This window comes from Bos taurus, chromosome 28, assembly GCF_002263795.3.
Source record: "Bos taurus isolate L1 Dominette 01449 registration number 42190680 breed Hereford chromosome 28, ARS-UCD2.0, whole genome shotgun sequence".
NCBI lineage: Eukaryota > Metazoa > Chordata > Mammalia > Artiodactyla > Bovidae > Bos > Bos taurus.
Genome location: NC_037355.1, coordinates 27,981,932 through 27,998,354, shown reverse-complemented (window position 1 = coordinate 27,998,354; position 16,423 = coordinate 27,981,932). Strand labels below are relative to the sequence as shown.

At 46.2% G+C, this 16,423-nt stretch overlaps 1 protein-coding gene across 1 annotated transcript in view; it reads left to right on the top strand.

Annotated features, from left to right (window-relative positions):
- Positions 1-705: 705 nt before the first annotated feature.
- PSAP (prosaposin) overlaps positions 706-16,423 on the top strand; it is a gene marked incomplete at its 5' end in the record, with an annotated part of 32,464 nt that continues 16,746 nt past the window's right edge. Inside the window, 1 exon segment of the mRNA NM_174161.3 lies at positions 706-778. Coding sequence (NP_776586.1) covers positions 739-778 — 40 coding nt within the window.

Genomic DNA, 16,423 nt, shown 5'->3' with positions numbered 1-16,423 from the left:
CTCAATCAGCCAACCATGTTTTACTTTGTTGACATGATGACAGTCGCTAGTCAAAGATAGTTTAAGACCTAAGAGGGGAAAAATGAAATAGAAAACCACTGTATGGCATTTCTTAAACTAACACGTTGGATGGGCGAAAGACTCACATGCCAAAGTGGCACATCTGAGACCTGCCGTGAAACCCTACATATCTAATATTGGAAAAACCGGTCTGTGAGTCATAGGGAGAAGGGATGGTGGATGTGAAATGTGAAGAGGGAAAATCAGGGACCAGAATGAAGCTACGCGCTAGCCCAGCCACTTAAATACCATGAATGTCAATTTAGCTTTGGGTCAGGTGGTGAGTTTGAGTTCTGACTGTGAAAGCTTAGAAAAAATAGATAACCTTTTCAATTCTCGGCTGAAAAATGGCCCTAATAACAGAAAATGGCACGTCAGAGAAAACAGGTGAGGCTTGAAAGATATTTTATATAAATAATCCGTCACGTCTTCAATTATGTATTCTTTTCTGATGACCCCTCCCTCTTTCCGCCCCGCCCCGCCTCGCCTCCCCTCCGCGCAGGCGCCCTGTGTGGCGCTGAGTCAGGCTGCGGCGGGGGGCGGGGCGGGGAATTCGGACCCGCCCGGCGGGGATTGATCTTGCGCTTGCGCAGTGGGCGGCTCTGGGGCGGAGCAGGTTTATATTCGCCGAGAATCAGCTGACGCTCTGCATTGCAGACTGCGGACTCCGGTGGCGCCATGTACTCGTTCTTCGTCCTGGCCAGCCTCCTAGGCGGGGGTAAGCCCTGAGAACACCCCCCCCACCCCCAGCCTGGGGTAGGGGTCCTCCGCAGAACGCGGCCCGCTCGTCCTGGAGCCGGCTGTACCGGGCCTCACTCCTCCGCTCTCCGTAGGGATTGGCGGGGGGCACGCACTGCGCAGGCGCGTGCGCAGCGCCTGGTAGCTGCTGGGCGGAGGACGGGCTGCGGGAGGCCGTTGGAAACCTGGTTGTTAAGGGTCTGGGGTCCGGCGGGTAGGGCAGAGGAAGTAGCGTCTCCCTCAGGGCCTAAGTGGGCGTGGCCGGGGCTCACCGGGGCCGTCCCTTAAACTCTGTCCTGCTCTCGGGGTGGGCTAGTAGGATGACCCCTTCCAGCAGCTGTGTTCTGCTTCTGCTGGACGCACGTGATCGAGATGGACTGGAGCCTCAACTTCTGGACAGACTTCGGCCCTTGGCCTCTCTTGCCCCAGTTTTTAAAAATATTAAAGTTGCAGGAAGCACAGAAGTATTCTGTATCTTCTGAGTTGATGCTTATCTTTGTATCCATGTTTACTCTTCACCCTATATCTCGAAGATGATATGAGGGTTTTGTTGTTTGCAGTGGAGCTCTCCTTTCATCTTGCATGGCCATTGGCCGGCTTTCGCAGTGGCCTTTATGTTGGTGAAAATGTAGGTACCTGAGAAGTTGGCGCTACACAGCAGTATTCTTACACCCACTAATTGTCCTGAAGTAGTACTAATGGTTGTTAAAATCTCTACAGGGCCGGGCTTGAGGACTAGCTGCACTGCCTTCCTGGAATTAGAAAGGCCCTATGCCCTCCCCACACCCTCAGCCTTTGTCTTCACATCTTAACCTCATTTAAATCATCATGGCAAAGGGCACGGAGTGAGATAAATAGAGCCAGAGTTTAATTTAAATACAGAGAGGTGCTTTCAGATAATAGCCCAATGAGGGAAATAAATCGGGGCTTTACAGCCATTCTCAGTCTGTTTCTGGTGAACTGTAATTTAAGGGCTCGCTTCCATTTTAACTCATGCAGCAATCCAAATTTAAATTAAACCATAACAGAACGGATGACAGTTGATGGAAAAATCAAAGAAATAAGTTATTTGTAGGTGAGATAGATTTAAGGTGTTTTTCCTCATGTTAGCTTTCAGCAACTGCCAGGAATGTGTCTTAACCTTAAACCAAGCTCCTAACCTTGTATTACTTGTGGATTATGAAAGGCGATCAGTTTATATAAAGATTTTTGGTTTATAATCACTGAAGAAACTTTTTCTTGCTGGGGTTGATACTTCTTGTTATTCCATGGTCTGTAGTCCCTAATTTATCTATCCTGATTGAGAACAATTATTTTGTTTTTCAGTATCCAGTTTTTCTTACTGGCAGTGAGTCACTCCTCACAAGACCCTGAGGGGTTCTGAATCACACCACACAAAGAGGAAATGTCCTCCTCTGGTACAATAGACATGGGAGTGTGGCTAACCAGACAGTTAACCTAGACACCTTCTTCCCAGAGCACTTGGGAGATAGGAGTGTGTAATAATGTGCTCTAACCTTGCTGCCCAGCCTTCAGGATTTCGGCAAGGTCATGCTCTGAACTGGAGAAGGAAATGGCAACCCACTCCAGTAGTCTTGCCTGGAAAATTCCATGGATGGAGGAGCCTGGTAGGCTATAGTCCATGCGGTCACAAAGAGTCGGACACGACTGAGCAACTTGAGTGATTCATACTCTGAACACAATGTGTGAATGCCTGCTTGCTTTGACAGTTCTGGCCTCAGTGTTGGTTTTTGAAAAGATAAAAAATGTTTAGGGTTGATGTTGAGCTTGTTAATGGAGGTGCCTGGTGATGGCAGCCATCATTTGCTTCCTGAGAGCGTGTCATTCTGGATCTGCGGAGGCTTTCTGCCTTGTGTTTCAGTGATGTCCTGGTGGTAGAGACGTTTGCTTTTGAGTTACTTTTCCAATCATCCTGTTGCTTGTCCTTTTTCTCCACCTGGAAAAGAAATGGCTCTGACTGCTCAGGAATGAAGATACCGAGACTCTCAGAAATGACTCCCCCAAACCGTAGGCCATTTACTGGGGAAGTCAGAATCAGAACCCAGGACTCCTGACAGTGCTTGCTCTTTGTCTGTCCTTCCATCAACATGAACTGCTTAATTCTTTACAAATTTATTGGGCTATAATTTACACACAGAAAACACGCACATTTTAAGTGTACAAATTGAGTTATTACTGCTGTGAACAAGCCCTCTCCAGAAGCCCCTGTGCCTCCCCGTCTCTCTCTAACTTGTCCCAAAGGAGACCACTTGGTTAGCTTCTAGCACTGTCGATGTAAAAACCCAACTGCTGTTTTTGAGCTTTTTATACATGGGATCATATAGTGAGGATATACTGTTGGGTGATTCTTCTAGTGGAGAAAGGCAGGCCCAGTGTTAATGAGGTGAAAAGTATAAGACTTGTGGCTTGGTGTCTGGGAGGTGGTACATATTCCCTAAAGCTTAGCTGCCTATTACTGGCACTTGTGTAGAGGCTAGCCAGCTGAACAGTTTGCCCAGCTGAGGCAGGTAGCTCTCTAGGGATGCTGCTGCTGCTAAGTCGCTTCAGTCGTGTCCGACTCTGTGCGACCCCATAAATGGCAGCCCACCAGGCTCCCCCGTCCCTGGGATTCTCCAGGCAAGAACACTGGAGTGGGTTGCCATTTCCTTCTCCAATGCATGAAAATGAAAAGTGAAAGTGAAGTCGCTCAGTCATGTCCAACTCTTAGCGACCCCATGGACTGCAGCCTTCCAGGCTCCTCCGTCCATGGGAGTTTCCAGGCAAGAGTACTGGAGTGGGCTGCCATTTCCTCCTCCAGGGGATCTTCCCGACGCAGGGATTGAACTCGAATCTCCTGCATTTTAGTAGGCAGATTACCACTGAACCACCTGGGAACCCATTTATAAGATGCAAGACATGATTATGGCATGCCTGCTGAATATCACCAGTTTCAGTTCTCACCTGTCAGAAAGTGAAAGTGTTAGTCGCTCAGTTGTGTCCAACTCTTTGGGACCTCGCTTCGGGTTTCTTCTGCCTATGGGATTCTCCAGGCAAGAATACTGGATTGGGTAGCTATTCTCTTCTCCAAGGGATCTTCCTGGCCCAGGGATTGAACCTGGGTCTCCTGCTTTGTAGGCAGATTCTTTACCAGTCTGAGCCACCAGGGAAGCCAATTCCAGTTTTCACCTGTCAGGAATTTGGACAGTTTCCCTGTTTATCAGTTTTTAGTCAAAATCAACATTCATAGTAATATGAATATAATCGTGAAGGGGTTATTTGTATTAGCTAATCAAGGATTTATTAAGTGCTGTTTAATTGCATTTGACAAGGTGTATCCAGTGCCACCTACAATAGCTGAAGTGTATTGGATCAGGTGGTCTGAGTTTTTCTAGATGAGGAAGGGGAACTTGCTCCTGCATTTTCTTGAGATGTGAAACCGTGGAATGGCAGGCTGTGGCTTGACTGGATTGGGAAGAGGAAGGGTGAACAGGGAACTGCTGGCTGGGGAAAGCACCTAATAAGGCATGGGACGTTCTCAAGACCAAGACCTTGCCTCATTGGGCTGGTGTGCGCTGCGGCTTCTGGACGCGGTCTTCCAGCATGGGCATTCTGAGCCGTGGTCCTGACACCCATGATTTAGTCTTCCTCCTGGATGGAGGGTCTGGATTTTTCTTGCCTTGTTGTTATTATTATTTTTTAATCATTTAAAAACTGATGGTAAATACTGTAGTGATTGGCATGAAGAATTTGACTGTTGGCAAAAGCACTCATTCCTTTACTTCTGTTTCTTGAAGTTCCAGAAAATAACCCCTGAATTGTGACCTTGGGTAATGGCCTGTGCGTTGAAGAATAATCTGTCCAAATTTCATGTTTTCTTGTGGAATTTGTAATTCTTTAATATGGGAGTGAGATGATACTGTGGAATTGAAGTTTTAACTAATCACGCCACTGACTGTATGACCCTGGGCAGTTTTCTTAAACTGCTTCCTCATCTGTAAAGTAGGATTGATAGTCATTCCTATGTAACTGGGCTGTAGTGATGCTTTCATAGCTTACTGAATGACAGGGCACAGGTAAGCTTTGTTGTCACACCATGTATAGAAGCAGTGTGTGTTTGGTAATGTCCTTGTTCTGCCGGCACAGCAAACCCTCTCAACCCTTGATTTTGTGATGTCTCATGCCTTCTTTCATTTCAAAAGATGTAAATTTAACAACAAACAAAATTACATTGACTTGTAAATGTGTGTGTTGGTCATAATTACTGGGTCAGAAAACAAACCAGCGTAGGTAGTCAGCCATTAGGAGGGAGGTGGGTAGGAGTTTGGCTGGGCAGCCAGACTCTCAGTTTATACATCAGTCTTTAACAGAGCAGCCCAGCAGATCACGTTGGCTCCCGGTAACCTGACTGCTCAGATTCTAGGCCCATCGTTACTAACCATGGTCCCAGAGCCTGTTCCACACCCCTTCTGCGACCTCTCACCCCCAAGTCTGGTTCCCTATCCATCAGTGGAGGTGAACTAACTGGGTAAAAACTGCACATCACAAACAAGTTACATTATGGTAATAGGGCAGAGAGGAAAAAGTCTGTCTCCCTCCTTCCACCTTCCCCCACCCCTACCCCCACCCTCGTGCCCTTCCCAGAGGCAGCCTGGTACCAGCTTCTTTAGGAACCTCCCTGGTCACCTACAGGTGACTGGGTGTATAATTCCCCTTCTGTTTTTCTTTTTAACACAAACACATATTACACTGTTTGCTCCTTGCTCTTTTTTTTTTTCCCCCAATCATGGAGCATCCTGGACATCCAGAAAAGTAGAAGAGTGATTATAATGAAGACCCATGTGTATTTGTTGTTGTTGAGTCACTAAGTTGTGTCCGACTGTTTGTGACCCACGGACTTCTGCACTCCTGTCCTTCACTGCACTCCTGTCCTTCACCATCTCTCAGTTTGCTCAAACTCATGTCCATTGAGTCAGTGACGTCGTCCAACCATCTCATCCTCTGTCATCCCTTTCTCCTCCTGCCTTCAGTCTTCCCTGGCGTCACGATCTTTTCCAGTGAGTCAGCTTTTTGCATCAGGTGGCCCAAGTACTGGAGCTTCAGCATTCAGTCCTTGCAATGAATATTCAAGGTTAATTTCCTTTAGGATTGACTGGTTTCCTTTAGGATCTCCTTGCAGTCCAAGGGACTCTCAAGAGTCTTCTCCAGCACCACAGTTCTAATCCCCTAGTTAAGATACGGAGAAGGCGATGGCACCCCACTCCAGTACTCTTGCCTGGAAAATCCCATGGATGGAGGAGCCTGGTAGGCTGCAGTCCATGGGGTTGCTAGAGTCGGACACGACTGAGCGACTTCACTTTCACTTTTCACTTTCATGCACTGGAGAAGGAAATGGCAACCCACTCCAGTGTTCTTGCTTGGAGAATCCCAGGGACGGGGGAGCCTGGTGGGCTGCCGTCTATGGGGTCGCACAGAGTCGGACACGACTGAAGTGACTTAGCAGCAGCAGTTAAGATACAGAAAAACCCACCTCCTTCCATAGATAACTGCCTTCCTGGGCTTGGTGTTTATCATCCCCCTGCAGGTCTATCTTTATACTTTCATGCATGTAAGTGTGATCTTCAGCAGGTATGAGTAGTATTGTTCAGGATATTTTAAACATTTTATAAATAATATGTATTCTTGGGTTTCTTTTTTTTTTTTTTTGCTAATGAGGTTCATTTTGAAAATTTAGGTCTGTTTAATTCATTTTCACTACAGTACAGTATTTCATTTATATGATACTTATTATCCATTCTGTTGCTAGACATTCAGATTATTCCAGTTTTATTTTTCTGCTGTAAATAACTGCTGTGCACATGAATAGACACTTCCCTACAGGATATACCTAGAAACAGAATTGCTGAGTTGTAGAGTATATCTGGGCTTCCCTGGTGGCTCCAGATGGTAAAGAATCTGCCTGCAGTGCAGGAGAACGGGACTCCATGCCTGGGTCAGGAAGATCCCCTGGAGAAGGGAATGGCAATCCACTCCAGTATTCTTGCCCGGAGAATTTCATGGACAGAGGCGCCTGGCAGGCTAGAGTCTATGGGGTCATAAAGAGTTGGACAGTATCTATTTTCATCTTAATTAGAAATTGCTGAATTACTTTCTAAAATGATTTTAGGAATTTCTGTTCCCACAGAATATGTAGTTTTTAATTATTAACATTTGATGTCAAACTTGAAATTCTGCCATGGTAAGAGAAAAAAAATGAGGTGGGTTTTTCATTTGCATTTCTCTATATCTTTAGAGGTTATCCATGCTAATTACAAATCTATACTACTTACCTTTCTAAAAATTTTTTCAAATTTTGGAATAATCTTAGATTTACAGGAAAGTTGCAAAGCTAGACAGTGAGTTTCTGTGCACCCTTCACCCTGTGTGCCCTGCTGTCACCATCTTGTGTGATCACTGTGCACTTGTTAGAAGTGAGAAATTCAACTGTTAACTGGACTGCATGGGTGTCCCAGGTGGCTCAGTGGTAAAGAATCTGCCTGCCAATGCTGGAGACTCGGTTTCAATCCCTGGGTCAGGAAGAGCTCCCAGGGGAGGAAATGGCAGCCCCCTCCAGTCTTCTTGTCTGGAAAATCTCATGGACAGAGGAGCCTGGTGGGCTATGGTCCATGCAGCCGCAGAGTCGGAGACAGTTGAGCACGCATGCAGACTGCACACTTTATTTGGATTTTACGAGTTTTCCCACTAAGCAAACTAAGTTTTTGTTCCAAGAGTGGATCCAGAGTACCACATTGCACTTCAGTTATCCTGTGTTCTTAATCACTTTCTGCCTCCCAGCTGTTTAAAAAAGTAGCTGCAGCGTATTTTATTGTATAGATGTTTCGATTTAGTTAAACCTGTTGATGGACATCTGTGTCCCAGAAAAAGTGAGATGGATTCTAGTGACACTTCTAAATTTTAAAATTGAATTATCCATAATTCATATTTTGGATAGATACTGCTTTTGAAAGGTAATTCTTTACATGACAGGAGATGTTATAGAAAGTTCTTTTGGCCAGTCTTAGTGATGTCACTTATTACAGTAAAAAAAAAAGTAAAAGATAAAAGCCAAAACAAAACTCCCTTGACAGCCATGCTGGGCTGCTGTCCTACCTGTGCAGGCGCTGACACCGGAGGGCCATGTAGGAGGAAAACCTGCAGTTTATTCTGCATGGTCACGTCTTCTGGTCCTCGCATACTTTGAAGGCTTCTTCTCCCTCTCCTGTCCGGTCAGGGCTGCTGAGCTACTGTGGCTCAGAATTTTGCGTTTGTGTTCTACCGGTCTGGGACATCTCCCTTTTTAGATAATCGTGTGGTTCCTCTCTGCTTAGCTGTCGTCCACTGCTCTGTCTGAAATGGCTGTGCCATCCCGCCCCCGTCTTGCTTTTCCTTGGCTTCATGTTTCTTCATAACACTCAGCTCTGCCTGGCGTCACGTGAGGTGTTTTTATTTGTTGTCACGGTCACTTACTGGGTCTGCAGCATGCATAACAGTGTTGAGCACCTAATAGGTGCTCAGCACTGCTGGACTGCGGTGTGAGGCATAGAAAGTAGACGTCAGCTCAGTAAACCTGAGTGCTGGTAGCACCAAGTCTTTGCCACGATTAAAGAAGGCATTTTCTTTTATTAACTGAAACTAATTTTGAGACGTCGTGTTTAGGAGCTGCCAAACCAAGAGTGGCTTTGGATTCAGGTGAACTGTTGGCTTTTAATACCAGCTTGTGTCCAGACTAGAAACTGCCCATCCCTTGTCCCCCAAGCCTGCTGGAGAGGGTTTTGTGTAGGGAGTAGGGACACCAGAGCCTAACATGACTTAGATACCCCTGGTGGCCCTGATAATTTCTGGAAGTTATTTCCCCTCCTTTTGGTTCCAGAACTTGATTGTTCCTACATGTTTTAATGCAGTGGTTCTCCAGCTTTTTGGTCTCAGGATTCTTGTGTATTCAGGAGACATTGAGAGACCCCCAAAGAACTTTTCTTCATGTGGATTATATCTGTTGATATTTACCATCTTATAAATCGACAAAATTTTAAAAATAATGCTTAAAAAAATAAATCCATTGCATGTTAAAATACTGTGATTTTAATGAAAAATAGCTCTTTTCATAAACATAAACATACTTAGGGAAGGAAACAGTTTCTTTTCCAGTTTTGCAGTCTTTTTAACATCTGGCTGGACTTTCAGTTGCTTCTGCATTCATTCTTTGCACTGTCACATGTCACATATTTCCAGAAAAATTCCACTGCTGCTTTGTGGGTGAATGACTGAAAAAGGCAACTAGCATCTTCATATTACTCTTATTATGAGAATTTTGACCTCACGGACCCTCTGAAAGAATCTTTAAGAAGACCCTCAGGGTCCATAGACCATACTTGGAGTGTGAACCACTGGTGTAGCTGATTTGCAGGAACTGCAGGTGTCAGAGTAGGTGACCCTTCCCGAGAGTTCACCGTGTGTCCTGCTCTCTTCTAGGAGCTTTTTGCTTAAAATCGATTTTATCCTCACAAGAGCCCTCACGGGTGAGAACAACTAAATCAGAATGCTGGGGGCATTGTAGTATCCTGCCCTCATCCATGCTGTGGTCTGAATTTTAGATTTCGGCATTTTCAGTGAAGGTGGCATTCTTTTTAAGTGTTAAGTGAAACTTGTTGTAGACACACACGTGTCTGAAACTTCTGTTTTATTTTACATTTAATTTAATTTATTTGGCTGCGTCAGGTCCTAGTTGCAGCCCGCAGGGTCTTTAGTGGAGGCAAGCGAACTCTCAGTTGCAGCGGGTGGAATCTAGTTTCCCGACCAGGGATCAGACCCAGGCCCCCTGCATTTGGTAGCATGGAGTCTTAGCCACTGGACCACCAGGGAAGTCCCTGGAACTTTTTAGTTAATAAATAATCAATGTGGGGTAAGCCCAGAACACTCCTTATTAGTGGAGTTTGCATGAAAATCTTTTTTTTTTTTTTTAAAGAATATTTTCTTCTTCAGGGGTGCTGAGACCACCTGGCTGATTAGCAGGGATGGGGTAGAGCCTGGACTGGCTGCTGGCTGAATTGACTCCTGGGCTGTACCTTGGGCCACGCAGACGTGCATTTTTGACTTCTGCCTATACCCATCCATGTGGATGTTAGGCAGTCCTGTCTGGCCCTGTGGCATAATCTTACCTAAGGTGATTTAAGTCCATCTCTGATCATTAACCTAATAGGTTGGCATGTTGGCAGAGCTTTTGCTGATAGTTTATATTGGACTAGAGTGCGCTCGTTTTTTTTTTTTTTTCAGTGTCTGTATTGGAGTATCGTTGATTGACAGTGTTGTGTTAGGACTGGATGCTCTTGAATGAAGGAGATAGGAATTTCTTTCCCCCAAATTAATTATGCCAAGTTGAATCGTTCTTTTACAATCTTAAGATCACCTTGCCCCTCAGTGTGTGTGACCACACAGGGCCATGTGCCTGAGCTTTCTTCACGTGGATTAATTTCTTCCTAGAATGGTTGGGCTTATGAGGAAAATTTAGAAACATGGTGGCAGCGGGAGAGGAGAAACAGGGAAGAAAGAACCTTTGTCTTAAACAGTTGATGTATGGCAAAACCAATACAATATTGTAAAGTACAAAAAAATAATAATAAAAAAAATAAACTATCTATGTAGAGAAGAAAAAAAAAAGAAATAATAGCTTATCTGGGCCAGAGGTAATGGGATGTCAGCCTAGGGAGCTTGAAGGCTTTATTGCCACAGATTTCTTTTGTGATAAGAGGAATATTTGGACCTTACTTCCTCCAGATCAAGGCAGGTTGCCTCTTAGCTAATGCCGTTCTGAATGATTAAATGGGCAGTGTTTTTATTCAGCTCTGTGGAATGTTCTCCAAAAGCAAGATCCTACAGAGAAGAGACAAATGTTCTTTGCCATCGAAGGTATTTGTGACACCAGCTGTTTCACCGAGTAGTCAGTGTTGACTGCATTGTATTATCTCCTTGCTCTTAGGGAATCTAAGTGCACAAATTCTCCTGAGAAATGTCTGAATGCGGGCAACCCGAGGTAGATGCTGCCCCTCCTGGGGTTCATCTCTCTTGGTTTCCTAGCAACCTGCTTGTTGCCATGGCAGTGCATTACCCCGGCATCAGATCCACTGCCCTGTGGAATGTGTGCTGAGTGTTCTGATTATTGATAACAGGGATGCTGCTTGCATTTTCTGTAACACTCTCCCCCCACCTCTTTTTTTTTATAATCTCATTTGAACAGTATTTAGCTTATGTTACCGGAAATATTTAAAAAGAAAAGGTTTTATATGGCTAAAATAATAAGACTGATTGTTGTAACCAATAGGGCATAAAATACACATTCTAGGAATAATTACCCCCTTCATTCTCAGGTTGTTTTCGAAAATCTTTGTCAATTATGTTGTGTACATAGATATTTAAATATCCTTAATAAAGTTAAGCCTTAGTAAAGACTTGTCATTTGGAGACTATTTTGTTGAGTGAGGTAGATGATTAAGCTGCTATTAAAGTTAGCCGCCAGTTGACTGCAGGCAACAGAGACCTAGAATAATGATGGCTTACATGTTATTGAACTGTTCTTATCTATCATAGTAAGTTCAGGAGCCAGGCAGTCTAGGGTTGGTATAGTGTTTCTATTTCCAAAAGAATTCAGAGACCCACATTCTTCTGGGTTAATGTTCAGCATCGGAGAAGGCAATGGCACCCCACTCCAGTACTCTTGCCTGGAAAATCCCATGGACGGAGGAGCCTGGTAGGCCGCAGTCCATGGGGTCGCTAAGGGTCGGACGTGACTGAGCGACTTCACTTTCACTTTTCACTTTCATGCATTGGAGAGGGAAATGGCAACCCACTCCAGTGTTCTTGCCTTGGAGAATCCCAGGGACGGGGGAGCCTGGTGGGCTGCCGTCTATGGGGTCGCACAGTGTCGGACACGACTGAAGCGACTTAGCAGCAGCAGCAGTAGTGTTCAGCATCCTTGAAGTTTAGCCCCTTTCTCTGTGGCCCATCCTGGCTGCCAGAGTTCCTGCTATCACATTTGTCTTTAAAAGTTCAGTAACCTCTGCTAACATCCACCCCATCAGCCAGAATGTGGTTTCATGGCCAGATCTTGCTAAAAGGGGAACTGGGAAATGCGGCTTTTAATTTTGGCAGCCTTATATGTAGCTAAGAATTTGTAGTCTGTCCCTTTGAAACGGGTGGAGAATAGATAGAGGGAGCAACTTGTGGTCTTTGCCACACTGGGCGATAATTGTTCCCTATGACAGGTTGTAAGATTTAACAGACTTTCCCCTGATTTTAAAGGTAACATGAAAAAAAGGTTAATTTATGCCAAAACATAAAATTAGGATGTGCCCACCTCCCTTTGTCATCCCCCCAGGTTCACCGTTAATAACAAGCTGGTTTGTCATCAGCTGAGCTTCTTAGGTACTAGGCACTGTCAGTGCTGTCTCTGCTTTCTCATTAGTCTTCCCAGAATTCCTGAGAAGAGGGCACTCTTACTTTCCATATTTTGCAGGTATTGTGGCATTAGTGAGTTGTCCGAGGCTTGGCTGTCATAGGCAGCAGAGCAGGGGTTTCTTCAGGTCTGTCTACCCCTGATCACCAGGGCAGTGATCATGGTGCCACACTGCTTCCTGCCCTTCCAGAAAAGGAGAGGTTTTGAAAGGGCTTTTTAAAAAGGTGGGTTCCAAAAATATTTTGAACAGTGGCAGCTTTCTTGGGATTGGAGGGCAATCGGCCTGTAGCTGCAGTTACATGAATTGCGGAAAGCATTTTGCTGGTGCTCTTACTGGTATCTTGCTGGGCACCTCTCGTTTTCATTCATGCAGGGCTTGTTGTTTAATTCCTAGATACGCAGTGTCTGCTCCTGGACTCATTAACAGTATAGCCTGTGCTTCACTCTCCTTCTGATTTCTGGGTCTTAATTTAGCAACCAGCAACTTCTGAGGTTGTTGGGGTGCAGCTCTCCAGGTCATTGAGGTGCCATTTAATGACCTGATTAAATGTAGAGAAAGCAAATTGAACAGCCTTGATTCAGCTATTTGTGGAATGCTTGTTCTGGGCAGGGTAGTGGACCTGAGAAAGATCTGGTTACTGCTGTGGATAGTAATAGTAATGGTGCTCATTGGACTTTCATAGCTTGCCAGCACTGCACTAACTTTGTTTTACAAAGATTAATTTTTACAAATCCCTTGAAGTAGGTACTCGTAAAAGGCCCATTTTGCAGATTGGAAGACTAAAGTTCTGACAAGTCATGTGACTGGAAGTAATAGAGCCATGATCTGAACCTTCACTGATTTCAGAGCCAGTCTGGTAGGGGATAATGTAGATAAATTAAGATTCCGGAGATGGTAAGGAATGATGGTTGAGAGAGTAGTACTCTGGCAGTTGAAAGTGCATAGTTTTGTCATCATGTTTCTCAAAACAACCCAGTAAAATCCTCACTTAACAGATGAAAAACGAACTCAGAAGGATAATGGTTTGCTTGAGGTCATTTGGACAGGTCTTGCAGGCAGATCTTATTTTCTTTTCAGTAAACCACGTTTTAACTTAGACAGTGGATACGTCGCTTTAGAAGCTTCACTCTAAACTCGTGATTTAGTTCCTTCTCACTTAAGAAGTCGTCATGAGAGCACCTGAAGCGTACATGGTTATGGTCAGCTCTCCCCCCTCCCCTCTCCCAGGCTTACTGAGGATTTTTGGTCAGAGTCTGGAGCTGCTGCAAGCAAAGCCCATGGCTGATCGGCTCATGGCAACTGTTCTCAAGACAGTAGAATTCCATTGCAGCCCATCTTTGATGACTTACATGTGGAGTGGTTTAGAACACATCTGCTTATTTTCTTTTAAGCCTGGGGAGTAAAAAGGGAATAGAGCACCCACCCCTTTCCTAAGAGAATAACAATTGAAGTCTTTAAAAACAAAACCAAAACCCTGTTCTAATAAAATGGAACTTGCCTGTGGTGTGTAGTGACTCTGAGGCCATTGTTTGTCTGACTTCAGCCCACCAGTGCTTGTCACCGAGGGCTCGAATGCCAGGCCCTTGAACTAAGAAGCATGGTGCTTGCCTCACCCTGAGCAGTGATCCTACTTACTATGACTGACTTAAATCAGAAATCTCCAGGGGGTCAGGCAGACGTTCTAAGAACTTTCTTCGAGTTCAGGCTGTTGCCTCAGAGAAGGAAGTTGGTATTTGGGGGCAGTGTGGGAAGATCAAAATAGAGATGAAAGCTTTGCTGGGAACATGTTTTGAGAAATAACACCTAAGAAAGTAGTTTAGGGTAATTTCAACATTGGTTATGTGTAAATACTGAATGTCATTTGCCTCGTTATTATGAGAGTGAAGACTTGAAGCCCCTAGAGGTCCCCCCCGCTCACCACTCAGGATCCCTCTTACACAGAATCCATCACAGGTTGGGCATTTTCTTTGCTTGGTTGCTCCTGCTCTTGGCAAGGTCATCATGTAATGAGCCAACCCACTGCCTTTTTACGTCCTGTGGATGTTAGTGTTTCTTACCTTGAGCTGCGGTCTGCTTCCCTTCACCTCTCCCCACTGCGCTGAGGTCTGAGGTCTGGGGTCTGCCCCCGTGTCCGAGGTGGAAGGTGTCCTTGGCCTGTGATGGTAACTGTGCATGTCCTGGAAACCTTTCGTTTCCCAGCAGAACGTCTCCAGTCTCCCGGGGGCCTCACCTTCCCACCTGTGCGCCCCTCACTGTCCCAGGAAGTAGGCACACACCCGTCCGTGCTCTGCCTGCCTGTGCCCCCGGGTCCTCCCCCACCTCCGTCCTCGTGCTGTTGGCTCTTGCTGCCCTGTTCTCTCTTCCGGCTGCACAGACTTCAGATTGAAACCTAACCCAGAGGGTTTTATTTGTCCAGCTGTCCCCTTCTCTCCTTGCTGCCCCGCTCCCTGCTTGGTCTTTCTGGGTGGAGCCTTGCGCTCCATTAGGTGCCCGTCATCCGGATCTCCCGCCTCCCTCTTGCTTCTCCCACATCCCACCTGGAGACACTAGCGTGTGCTGTCACCCAAAGGACCCATCACAAGGGCGGAGTGCCAGCTGGGGCCCTCCCCAGTGGGCCTGAGGTCTGCTGCAGCCCGGCTCCTGAGAAGAGAAAGCCTGGTGCTGTGCCTTTATAAAGAGCACTGCTCCCCACTCCGCGCACCCCGCACACACTCCCGCCCCCGCCCCCTGTCTCTCCTTAGATAGTCTTTCAGGTGCCACTTCATTTTCAGTTTGGAAGAAGCCGCCCCTGGCAGTTTGGCATCCTCCTTGCTGCTCCCAGGCCGGCACTGCAGTGTCTGTCCCTTCTGCTCTGGGGTCCAGGAGTCTGTCTGTCTTCACCTTGATCTCGCACCCAAAGGCCCTGTGCTTGTCTCAGTGGGGCTGATGATTACATCTTCATCTTAGTTGTTCTCCCACTTCTGTGGAGAAAAACCACGCTTACCACTAGAGCTTGCTCTGTGCACAGCTGTTGAGAGCCCCTTGAAAGGGGTGTGAGGGTTTTGTGTACAAGAGCATTTTCTGGGGAAAGGATCTGTGTCTGAAACTTGTTCTGACCCACTATTTGGTTCCAGGAGACCAGCTCCTGGAATAAGCTCTGAACCTCAGCAGGTAGCTCGCTGGCATCACCAGGCTTGTTTGAGCCTTGTTACCAACCTGAGAAAACGCAGTTGTTTCCGGTCATCTTAGGAAATCCCGCCACAGGCCATCTTAATAATATGCACCTTTGTAAATTTGGCTTTAGGTTGGAGGTAAATGGGGATGTGTAGCTGAGAACTGAATTTCTAGGAGCTGGGACTTCAGTTTTCATTTCTCAGTGCCCATGAAGTCTCTTAGGTGTGAATCAGGTGACCTCCTAGGTCTACCAGATGGGCTACCTTGCATCTTTTATCTCTAGTTCTGAGGTGCAGGCTTGTTACTACTCAGTAACTGTTGGAATTGGGAAATGACCTTGGGTTCTTGGTAGCTTGACCGATATCAGATAAAAGGGGCTACTTTTTAAATTTAGAATGGCTTGGCCAAAACAAGTAGCAAAGTCTTTAGAGCAGGGGGTTACTGCTTCAGGTTCCTAAGGGAGTAAACAAGTACAAAGCATTCTTGGCTGCCTGGGCCTGTGATGGTGCGTCCTGTTCCTGAAACCTGATAGATTTCGGTCAGTTCCTAGCTGGGAGAGTCGGATGAAGGTTGTCCGGGACTGTGTATTTGTAAGGATGGAGAATGGTGGTCGGGCCCTGTGCAGGCAGTGCTGTTCACTGGCCCTGCTTTTGTCTGCTGAGGTCCGTCCTGCTTCTCTGTCCCACTCTGTGTTCCTTTGTGCAGAGACTCGTTTTGCAGGCTCCTGTTGGTAATTTGCGTTCCCTGTGTGGAGATGGAAGCAGGCAGTGTGTTTTCATGGGTACCGTTCAGGAGAACCCCGAGACCAGTGCCTGGGAGGAGCGTGGGAGGTGCTAGTGGTAGCCCCCGGTCTGGGGCTGTCTCTGTGGCCCCCTCACGGCTCAGAGCCCTTACCCTCGTGACTCCGCCCGCTCCGCCGTCCCTGCCTGCAGCTGAGGGCCCAGCCCCGCTCGGCTCTGTTAGGGTTCACTATCTGGGGAGTGTGGTGC